Here is an 11,974-nt window from a genome sequence, read left to right as displayed (position 1 = left end):
AACTTTTTTAATAAGTGTTCTTAAATTTTTTTCAAAACTCTCATTCTATGGTTCACTTAATGAAATGGTTTTTGTCCTTTTAAGGAGAAGGATTACAAGTTTGGTGAAGGAATCGAGCAATTAAATTCCCTAGAACCGAGGATCCCATTCAAACTAACCATGTAAAAAATTTTAAAGTGGGACTTTTCCCTATAGGCAAAATTAGTCTATGCCAAATGCTTTTTGTACTCCGAAGGAACATATTGCAGTTCTAATACCCAAGCATGTATGACTCAAAAAGCATAGATATCGTATGAGTTGTGTTCGATTGACAAAAGAGAACCTCACCTAAGGTCTGAAGAAGTCATGAAGACAAGCGAAACATGTGAATGGGGCTTGTATTTCCTTTAAAACTTGTCATGAGCGTGTCAAGATCATGACTCCACATGATTAAAAATGTATGAGCGTGACAACTAGAATCCATATCTTTTATCATTTATTCAATATGATTATCGATCTCAGTAATCCATGTCTGATTGTCATAATGGCGTATTCTAATCACACAACATCCAATCCTCAGTCTCATTAACTCAAGTATATGATTAAAATGGAACATGTCAATCATATAACATATAATAATGAGGCAACTGATTATCAAACTTTGGTGAAGTGGGTATTTCGAGTTTCGAAAGCTCTTTAGGTACTTTCGGTAATGACATCTCTAAAAGATTTCTTGCACTCACATTCTGAATTGAAGAATCAAAGCTCAATAACATAAAACCACTCAATATAAGGCACAATACAAAAGTAGAGAAACAAAGACTAACCATTTTAACACAACGGCGTTAAATATAGATTATCGATCATAAAATAAACTTGATTTGTTGATGGTTGCTACCATGATGACCTTTTTATAAATAAAAGAGACCAGGAAAAAGATTGAAGTTAAAGTTCCACTTCTATGTAAGATAAAGCTACATAGATCACACCAAAAGAAAAAAAAAACATATATTTATATATATAGAATGTAATATAGTTTTATAAATTTTAAAGACCATATCTTAAAAGTATAGAAACACAGATAATTAAAAAGAAAACTTACATAAATCACTCATACACTTACTAGAAACCATAATTAAAAAGAAAAAAAAAAAGTACAGTTTTTTAGTCGTATATGAGGTATGTTTAGTTCCACTCTTGTAAACCAAAGTTGAATATGGCATTCAAGGTTTAAGGGTAGATATATGTGGTGGGTTGAACGAAGGGATAGGAATGTCCTTTGGAAGGGTAGGCAAAACAGGCTTTGGGAGAGGTGTTAATTCCGGCAACTTAGGAAGTTCGGGTTTAGGCAAGTTGGGCAATTTTGGTACTTCGGGAACCTCAAATTTAGGCAATTGAGGTAATTTTGGGAGCTCAGGTTTCGGCAATTTGGGTACTTTAGGCTTTTCCAAAGGAGGTAACTCAACCTTCGGCAATGGAGGAAGCTCGGGCTTTGACAAACTGGGTACTTCTGGCTTCGGAAGCTCTTCAGGCATCTTGGGTAGTGGCATCTCCAAAAGATGTCTCGCACTCATCATCGTGACAAAGCAATCAAAACTCATCAACATAAAAGCACTCAATATGAGAGAAGGTACAAAAGTCGAAAAGTAAGTAGCCATTCAATTTCGAAATAATCAATATCAATCGTGAAAGGAACTTGACTCGTTTATGGATGATCTCCATGGTTAGGATGCAGAGGTTTTTATAGATAAAAGAGACGTATGAGCATACATGTTGGGTAGAAAAATTAGATCGTTAGTTCAACTTTCCCACCTACTCATATCTAAATTGCAAAGTGACCCACTAATTTTAGCATCTTTCTTTGTAAAATAATTCTCTAATGTACTTTGATTATATTATTTATTCATATGGAGTTAACCATTAACAATAGCTTTTTCATTGTTCATATATACTTTATTTTTTAAAAATAATTAAACAATATTTATTTCATTCTTCGACCTAAAGTTAGTTTACAAAAATAGATTTTTTTTTTTTTTTATTACACGAGTTCTTCCAAGAAAATGAAAACAATAGTCGTAGGATGTATTGCCATTGCCTGAAATAGAAGTAGCACGTGGTGACCCTACTGTTGCTGCTAAATGCAAACACATGCAATTTCCTGAATAAGACCTATCATAACATTCTAATTTCCTACGATGACCATCATAAACGGGCTAATTTGATGTGTATTTACTATTCTACACACGGTCCACACGTGCGAGTATGGACCCACTAGTCGATTCTCCACCTCCTAGTCTCCTTTCTTGTCAGGCGAGCATTCTCTAGTAGTTGTTGATGTCGGACACCCGTTTAGGAATAACGACTGTTGCAGGATTAGGATAAACATAACAATCGTTTTCCTGTATGACCGTCGCAGCATTATGATAAACAAAATGATCGTTTTCCTGCCTAGTCGTCGCAGCATTATGATATCCATAATGATCGTTTCCTGCCTAGTCGTCGCAGCATTATGATATCCATAATGATCATTTTCCTCCCTCGTAATATACGCGTCCGTACTATCATAAAAAAGGTAAGGGGTATCCTCCAATGCATGAGCACACAAAAAATGCATGAGGTCCAATATTTCTCCATTTTCATTATCAATTAATACACCTTCATATAATATCATATCATGAATCATAATAGTCACGAAGCATATTTCGGGCATGCCTTCAACATATCTTAAACTAAGAAGAAAATTTAGGATCGTTACAACTAATCTTCTATTGGATTTAAATATGCATACACATTGGAAGTAAAATTTGTATTAACATTGAACCAAATATTTAAAAAATTAAGTATATATATACATTCAAGAAGGTGTTGTTAATGGTTAACTCCATATAAATAAATAATAGAACCAAAGTACATTAGAGAATAAATATATACTCTCGAACTCAATATTTGTTGCAACAAACTTGATTTATTTTACAGATATGAGTAGGTGGGACGTTGAACTAATGATCTAAGTTTTCAACCCATCATCTCCTCCAAAGCATGTATGTTCTCTCCCATACGTCTCTTTTATCTATAAAAACCTTTGCATCCTAGCCAAAGTGATCATCCAACTATCGTAAACAAGTCGAGTTCCTTTCACGATTGATATTCTATAAATCATTTCTCGTTACTGTCTTTTGATTATTTCGAAATTTAATGGCTACTTACTTTTCAACTTTTGTATATTCTCTCATATTGAGTGCTTTTACGTTGATGAGCTTCGATTGTTTTGTCACGGCGGTGAGTGCGAGACATCTTTTGGAGATGCCATTACCCAAGGTGCCTGAAGAGCTTCCGAAGCCAGAAGTACCCAGTTTGTCAAAGCCCGAGCTTCCTCCATTGCCGAAGGTTGAGTTACCTCCTTTGGAAAAGCCTAAAGTACCCGAATTGCCGAAACCTGAGCTCCCAAAATTACCTCAATTGCCTAAATTTGAGGTTCCCGAAGTACCAAAATTGCCCAACTTGCCTAAACCTGAAGTTCCTAAGTTGCCGGAATTAACACCTCTCCCAAAGCCTGTTTTGCCTACCCTTCCAAAGGACATTCCTATCCCTTCGTTCAACCCACCACATACATCTACCACTAAACCTTGAATACCGTATTCAACTTTTGTTTACAATAGTGGAACTAAACATACCTCATATACGACTAAAAACTATATTTATTTTTCCTTTTTTAGCTATCATTATTAGTATGGGTACGAGTTGATTATGTATCTTTTCTTTCTTCTTATATGTGTTTCTATACTTTTAAGACGTTGTCTTTTAAATTTATAAAACTATATTATATGACAAAAGTTGAATTATATATATATACTTTTTTTTTCTCGGTGATCTAATAGTTTTATCTTACATAGAAGTGGAAATTTTAATTTATATGGCAATAAATAACTGGTTCGACAATCATCTTTTAAGCTGATATGTTATGGTATAGCAACGATTGACAAACATTATCAATTCATAATTAATATTAGAATAATTTTAAAATTTATTTGGAAGATCATGTTTAAATAATAACTTAAAAAGGATACATAGTATATCATGTTAACACTATTGATAGGCCCATTTTGTAGTTTCTATAAATTATTTGATCTAAATCATTCATGTCGAGACACATGAGTGGGTGTATCCTATATAACGAGATTGAATAAGATTAGACCACAAAATATTTAATCTCTCTTTATAAATCTGTTAATGGAGAAAATTGATATTTCATAAGACGATCATATGTGACTCAATCTTAATCTTCAGTGAGGTATGAACTCCTACCTATGAAGGTTTTTCCTTTGGTTTACATGTGAGAATGACTTAAGCCAATTAAATATGCCTATCATTTTGGTGACTTGGCCAAATAGAGAGCTCAAACATCATATCACAAGATGGAATTCACTCATTTACACGTGGGGAAAGTAGATGAGTTGTTTAAGTGCTGATTTCAAGACTTGAACAATGGGGTCTCACCCTCTCATTGATTTATAATTGGATCACAAACAAGAGGTTCATTTAGTGGTACTTAAGGTGAAAGATGTAATTATATGGGTAAAATAGACTTTTAACCCGTGCACGGACGCTCTATCCTTACCTAAAAAATAAAGGTAGCATATAGCTTCAGTATTGTAAGATATACTCGTTAAATAACCCCATTGTTGAGGTTGGGTATTGCAAACACATACCTACACGATGGGACCTATCCTTTAAAATCGTAACAAGGTCTTGATCTCTTTCCAGTTCTGAGCAAGGTTAGATGTGTGGTACTTCCCCATACACGGCCCATGCACGAGCACATGGATCCATCAGGCGAGCTCGTATGCATATCTCTTGCGCCTGGTTTGGTCAAGCTCAACACGTTAACGCGTCGCCAGATGCCACGAAGAAAAAAGCCTGCATGATATCATGACGAACATAAATATCGAAGGTACGCATCCGTCCTAACATAACATAATGAGAAAATATTCTGATGCATATAACATACATAAATGCATGAGATCCCCATGGTTTAAAATCATAACATAACATCAAAATCATTCCCTTCTTATTTTCATCCATGACGTAGTATATGTATGCGTCATGTATACATATTAATCATCATGGTTTTCATCTTATATCATCGCATAATCCATTACATAGTTTTACATGGCAAAACGTAGCATGTCATACATGGTGTTTCATTTCACATATCATGACATAATGAATATCACAAACATACATAACATGGTATCATACGCCATTACATGACACACATAAACATAACATAACATTATGGTGCATGCAGGGGCCATGGAACATGTGTCATCATAAATCATACAATTCTTTCAACTCCAACACTAAGTTCAATTACCTTTTCAGCTTACACTAGTGTCACCAATTTATCATTGACAAATTATTCGGCTAAATGAAATTATTGTTGCAAGAGCATCAAACATCTACGTTATTATTAAAATAGATCACACAACTTCTCCACAATTATTTGATTTTAATAATTGATTAGAGCTTCATAATAATGAAGTGATCTATTTTGGCTAGAGTCACCATCAAACATCGAATTTAAGCTGTCATTATTGGTAATTTTTAACCTAATATTATGGTACTGAGGTTTCGATGTGATTGTGAATCGACATTGTTTGTCAACAGTCGTCCCATCATACAAGAACACTTAAAATGATGGCAATTATGGAATTATCATCGTACATATATAAAATAGTTTGTAATTGTTAAAAAAAAAAAAAATTATTGTAGTAAAATTTCTACGCTCCGTGAGATAAAACTACATCAAAATATGATTAAAACTATCTAATAAAAAACACAAATCAATTTCATATAGAACGACTACATCTTATATAAGTATAAGAACTCAACAAACAAGAATTGAGACCATATATATAAACCTCTCATATGCTTACTAGAAATGATAATTAAAAAGAAGAAGAAGAAAACGAAAGTTTTCAAATCGTATATGAATGTATATTTAATTCAACCAATGTAGACGAAAGTTGAATATAGTATTTAAGGTTTAATAGTAGTTGTGTGTGGTGGGTTGAACGAAGGGATGGGTATGTCCTTTGGAAAGGTAGGCAAAACAGGCTTTGGTAGAGGTGTAAATTCAGGCAACTTAGGGAGTTCGGGTTTTGGCAAGTTAGACAATTTTGGTACTTCGGGAACCTCAAGTTTAGGCTAAGGTAATTTTGGCAGCTCAGGCTTTGACAATCCAGGCACTTTAGGTTTTTCCAAAGGAGTCAATGAGGTAATTTTGGGAGTTCAGGTTTAGGCAATTCCGGCACTTTAGGTTTTTCCAAAGGAGGCAACTGAGGTAATTTTGGGAGCTCAGTGTTTGGCAATTCAGGCACTTTAGGCTTTTCCAAATGAGGCAACTCAACCTTCAGCAATGGAGGAAGCTTAGGCTTTGATAAAATGGGTACTTCTAGCTTCGAAAGCTCTTCGGATACCTTGAGTAATGGCAACTCCAAAAGATGTCTCGCACTCACCGTCATCACAAAAAAATCGAAGTTCATCAACATCAAAGCACTAAGGATGAGGAGGAATATAAAAGTGGAGAAACGAGTAGCCATTGAATTTTCAAAACACTCCAAAGACAATAATACGAGATGAATTATAGATTATCGAAACCAGAAACAATCTTGATTAGTTTTGTGGTAGTTTGATAATCTCCGTGGTTACATGTCTAGCTTTTTTATAGATAAAAGAGACGTGGAAGAGAGCATAGATGCGTTGGAAATCAAATGATGGGTAGGAAAATTAGATTGTTAGTTCAACTTTTCCACCTACTCATATTTAAACTCCCAAGTGACCTCGTAATTTGAGCACCTTTCGAAAATTTCTATTTAAATTTATAAATCATCGAAACAAAGTTCTACTTTTTACGAAAGTTTGAATTTAGTCTCTAGCGGGTATAATTTAAACTTTTATAAAGTATTATTTTATCGTATTTATACATATAATGTGAACATTGGAGTTGGAGCTGAAAATGACATGAGATGAAAGCGGAAATATAAAATATAATCTTGTCTTCGTCGTCGTTTAGGTATTGAAAAAGTTGGAGTCAAGAGTTGGCTTACTTGCCAAACAAGATAATGCTATTAACATATTGACTAGTATGGATGGAATTTGTTGGCCAAATCATGATTGATGTATACCCTATTGACCTTTTGATGATCATAAAAATGTAATTGAATTATTGATGTAGCTTAAAGTTGTCGATGGCCAGTGTCGATGTCCATGTTGATTGCATTAACATATCACACGTCAAACAATTATAGAACATGATACGTGTACGACCATAGAGCACACATTATTCATACGTATACAAGTCGTCCAACTAGGCAAATAGTAAAGTCACTTACTTGGTTGGCCTAAGTCGAAGTCACTATGCTTTTTTAGTACTGGCTTAAAGTTGCTCCTTGAACTCTAATTCTACCTATTTATAATTCTACTATGGAACTTGACTTATCTAATTGCATAAAATAATTGAAACGGGCTAAAAAGTAGTTAAGAATAGCTCTCGAAGAGTTAAAATTGGTATAAAATGATCCGAACGTATCAAATTCAAGCTGAAAAACCAAATTGAAGTCATTAAAAATGTAGTGTTGAGACACCATTGGTACGTCTAAGTGCTACAAATAAACAACACCAAATATTAGCTGCGAGACAATTTGTACATAGATGTCTCGATGGCATCTCGATTTCTCGAATGTTGTTGATTGGCATGGCAATAGAAGCATGGCGATGGTGTCCCATTCAAACTTTTGGCTTCATTTCTTCTCCAATTATAATTATTATTATTATTTTTTTTTTCTTCGCCGTTCAAATGATCTAATTTTTATTATAAAATCAACAAAAGTGTATGTGGTGTCTCAACATATGATAATCAAGGTTTAATGGTAGATGTATGTGGTGGGTTGAACGAAGGAATAGGAATGTCCTTTGGAAGGGTAGGAAAAACAAGCTTTGGGAGAGGTGTCAATTCCGGCAACTTAGGGAGCTCAGGTTTAGGCACATTAGGCAATTCTGGTACTTCGGGTACCTCAAATTTAGGCAATTGAGGTAATTTTGGGAGCTCAGGTTTCGAAAATTCAAGCATTTTAGGCTTTTCCAAAGGAGGCAACTCAACCTTCGGCAACGGAAGAAGCTCGGGCTTTGACAAACTGGGTACTTCTGGCTTCGAAAGCTCTTCATGCACCTTGGGTAGTGGCATCTCCAAAAGATGTCTCGCGCTCACCGCCATGACAAAACAATCGAACCTCGTCAACATAAAAGCACTCAATATGAGAAAAGATACAAAGGTCGAAAAGTAAGTAGCCATTCAATTTCGAAATAATTAAAAGACAATGGCAAGAGAACGAGCTTACACGTTTGGATGATCTCTATGGCTAGAATGGAGAGGTTTTTATAGATATTAAGAGACGTATGGAAGAGATGATGGGTAGGAAAATTAGTGTTAGTTCAACTTTCCCACCTACTCTAAGGACAAGTGACCTTGTAATTTGAGTAGCTTTCATAAAATAAAATATTTATATGAATAAAAAAAATAGTTTATTTGACTTTTAGCACTTAATAAGATTTAAAATAAAATTTAAAAAAAATAAAAGAAAAAAAAAACAAATTTCACCCTAAATATGAATGGAATGAACACGACTCTCCACAATAGTACGATATTGTTCACTTTAAGTATAAGCTCTTATAGCTTTGCTTTGGGCTTTCCCAAAATGCCTCATATTAATGGAGAGAGTATTCTTTGATTATAAATTCATGATCACTCCCTAAATTAGCCGATGTGGGACTTTCATCATTCAACAGTAGACACTCATCGTCTCCTTATCCTAGAAGGTTCCCACGAGCTTTTCTCTCGGCTCTAGAAAATTTGGAGCTAATCTCTAGTATACTTCTATGCAATCGTAAGGCACGACACGTACAAGGGCCACAAAGCACATGTCATTTATAATTCAAACAATTCATCCAAAGCTAATAGTAAAGTCATTTACTTGATTAGCCTAAATCGGACTTATTATTTTATCCTTGGTGTTATTCAAACTATCCTTGGAACACAAGTATTGAGCCAACTATATCAAGTTAGAATATGTTAAAGGGCTTAATCTACCTAATGGTCTCAAATAATTCTTTCATTTAACTTAAGACACTTTAAATTGGTGAAATAGTGGTTGTACTCACCTTAATTGCCTTCATTAAGGTCAAAAGTAGCTCCATAATGGTCGAAAATTGTTAGATAGAGTCATAAAGATCAAATCATGGATCGAGACATGGGTCGGGTCCTTGGACTAGATCAATGCAGGTCAAGAAGTTAGGTCATTGGTGGATGATTGGGCTATGGGCATGCTACTAGGCTAGACTACATAGATCGTTGGGCTGGAGTGGCCTAGGTCGTGGGTGTCACTTGTGTAGGCTAGACAGTCGAAGATGGCACAGGTTCAATCGATATGTCATTGTAACCTCACCATAAATATACGATGATGAAAGTTTAAGTTTTAATGATGATTACAAATTGACGCCTTTATCAATCATCGTTGTACCATACTATCGCAGCTAAAAAGATGGTGATTATGAGGAACCATTATCATACATATATAAAATTGTCATAAAATAAATTTTGTTGTAAGATAAATTAAATTTTCTACTCCAGGTTCAATATTTGATAGAACTATATAGAAATATCATTAATATTATCATAGATAAAAAAAAAAAAAAAAACACAAATCAACGTTTATTAATATAATATAGTGTGGAAGACAATTTCCTAAAAGTATAGGAACACATACATGAATAGAGACGACGAACGTAAACAACTCAAACATTCACTAAAAATGATAATTAAAAAGAGAAAAACAAATATAGTTTTCAGTCGTGTATGAATGTATCTTTAGTTCAACTCTTGTAGCCCGAAGTTGAATATGGTATTCAAGGCTTAATGGTAGATGTGTGTGGTGGGTTGAAAGAGGGAATGGGTATGTCCTTTGGAAGAGTCGGTAGTGGTGTAAATTCAGGCAACTTAGGGAGGTTAGGTTTAGGTAATTCTGGTACTACGGGAACCTCAAGTTTAGGCAATTGAGGTAGTTTTGGGAGCTCAGGCTTTGACAATTCGGGTACTTTAGGCTTTTCCAAAGGAGGGAATTGAGGCAATTTTGGGACCTCAGGTTTAGGCAATTCGGGCATTTTAGGCTTTTCCAAAGGAGGCAACTCAGGTAATTTTGGAAGCTCGGGCTTTGGCAATTCGGGCACTTTAGGCTTTTCCAAAGGAGGCAACTGAGGTAATTTTGGGAGCTCAGGCTTTGACAATTCGGGCACTTTAGGTTTTTCCAAAGGAGGCAATTGAGGTAATTTCGGTAGCTCAGGCTTTGGCAATTCAGGCACTTTAGGCTTTTCCAAAGGAGGTAACTGAGGTAATTTTGGGAGCTCAGGCTTTGGCAATTCAGGCACTTTAGGCTTTTCCAACGGAGGCAACTCAACCTTCGGCAATGGAGGAAGCTCAGGCTTTGACAAACTAGGCACGTCTGGCTTCGGAAGCTTTTCAGGTATCTTGGGTAATGGTGTCTCCAAAAGATGTCTCGCACTCACCGTCGTCACAAAACAATCGAAACTCATCAACATAGAAACACTCAGTATGAGGGGAAATACGAAAGTTGAGAAGCGAGTAGCCATTGAATTTTCAAAACCGTCGAAAGACAATAACACAAGATGAATTATAGACGGAAACAATCTTGATTTGTCTCCATGGCTACCATGCATAGGTTTTTATAGCTAAAACAGGCGTGTTGGAGAAGAAATGATGGGTAGGAAAATTAGATTATTATTAGTTCAACCTCACCACCTACTCATCAGCTTCTTTCTTATAAATAAAATAAAATTAAAGGTTGTTGCAACAAAAGTTGAGCTCCAAAATATATATTTAAAAATTTATTAATTTATTTTACATTTAAACTTTAAAAATCTACTTTACATTTTTTTTTATTTAGAAATCTATTTAAAGTACTTTTGTTATTAACGATTTTATTAAAATAAAAAAAAATAGTTTCTATATATTTTTTTATTACTATATAATAAAAAAAAAATTAATAAATAAAATTCAAAGTAATTGCCGGTGTAAATAGGTTGGGAATTTTCTTTTTTTACCAATCTATGGGGATGACCTGACTAATTTGAATACGACTCACAATCCAATCCAAGCCATATTTTTGTGTTGGGTTAAGTTAGCTCGGTTTATTTTTTCTATAATTTTTTTTAAATCCTATTTATTTTTCGTATATATCACAATAATAAATAAAAATATTATAAAATTTAAAGATTAAATATATATTTTTAAATGAGTCAAATTTGAAGTAAACCAACAAATTAGGAACGTTAACCTTTTAAAATAAAATAAAATAAAAAATTTAAAAATCCTCCACCTTTTTACCGTCGAGTAAATTTAGAAACGTGGTAAAAATCGGATGCACGTGGAGGGCTGACCACGTTACACGTGACGTAATCGTACCACGTGGTGAAATCAAGTTACATCACAAATTTAAAAATTTCTCCTCCTTTTGTTGGAATTAATTTGACATCAGTTCTTTTAAAATAAAAAAAAAAAAAGAAAATTACCATTTACCCGCTGGTTATTTCTCTCCACGTACAAAAAAATAATTACTGCAGTGAAAAATTTAGAAATTGTCGGCTGTAAATATTTTTCTTTTTATCTGAAATCTCCATTACGACATCTCTCAAAGACTGTGACGATAACGAACGGGAAAGAGAGATTAATTTTTGGTGTTTATGAAAAGACTATAATACCCATTCAAACCTACCAAAAGCGGTTGGTATGGTTCAAGTTTCCGGGAGATTCCTGGGCTTTTCGGTCATTTCATGGTCCGAAGGTCTGAGCTCTTTTGTGTTGATTACAGTGGAGAACAGAGGACCAGATCAGTGGAGAGAGAGAGGGGTGGGGGGGGGGGGG

At 34.6% G+C, this 11,974-nt stretch overlaps 2 protein-coding genes across 2 annotated transcripts; one reads left to right on the top strand and one right to left on the bottom strand.

The window, feature by feature from the left end:
* Nucleotides 1–974: 974 nt before the first annotated feature.
* On the bottom strand, nucleotides 975–10,743 carry LOC111486123 (protein PELPK1). The gene is made up of 3 exons (XM_023133143.1): nucleotides 10,012–10,743; nucleotides 7,917–7,981; nucleotides 975–1,221 (listed from the first exon to the last, which is right to left on the bottom strand). The coding sequence occupies exons 1-3, from the start codon at nucleotides 10,681–10,683 to the stop codon at nucleotides 1,203–1,205; spliced, it is 756 nt and encodes a 251-aa protein (XP_022988911.1). The 5' UTR covers nucleotides 10,684–10,743; the 3' UTR covers nucleotides 975–1,202.
* On the top strand, nucleotides 3,112–3,719 carry LOC111486194 (protein PELPK2-like). Its single transcript, XM_023133233.1, has one exon. It carries the CDS (start codon nucleotides 3,175–3,177, stop codon nucleotides 3,607–3,609), a length of 435 nt encoding a protein of 144 aa, XP_022989001.1. The 5' UTR covers nucleotides 3,112–3,174; the 3' UTR covers nucleotides 3,610–3,719.
* Nucleotides 10,744–11,974: the final 1,231 nt, after the last annotated feature.

Source organism: Cucurbita maxima, unplaced genomic scaffold (genome assembly GCF_002738345.1).
Source record: "Cucurbita maxima cultivar Rimu unplaced genomic scaffold, Cmax_1.0 Cma_Scf00011, whole genome shotgun sequence".
NCBI lineage: Eukaryota > Viridiplantae > Streptophyta > Magnoliopsida > Cucurbitales > Cucurbitaceae > Cucurbita > Cucurbita maxima.
The sequence above is the reverse complement of the archived record's forward strand: the minus strand, read 5'-3'. Positions and strand labels throughout refer to the sequence as shown.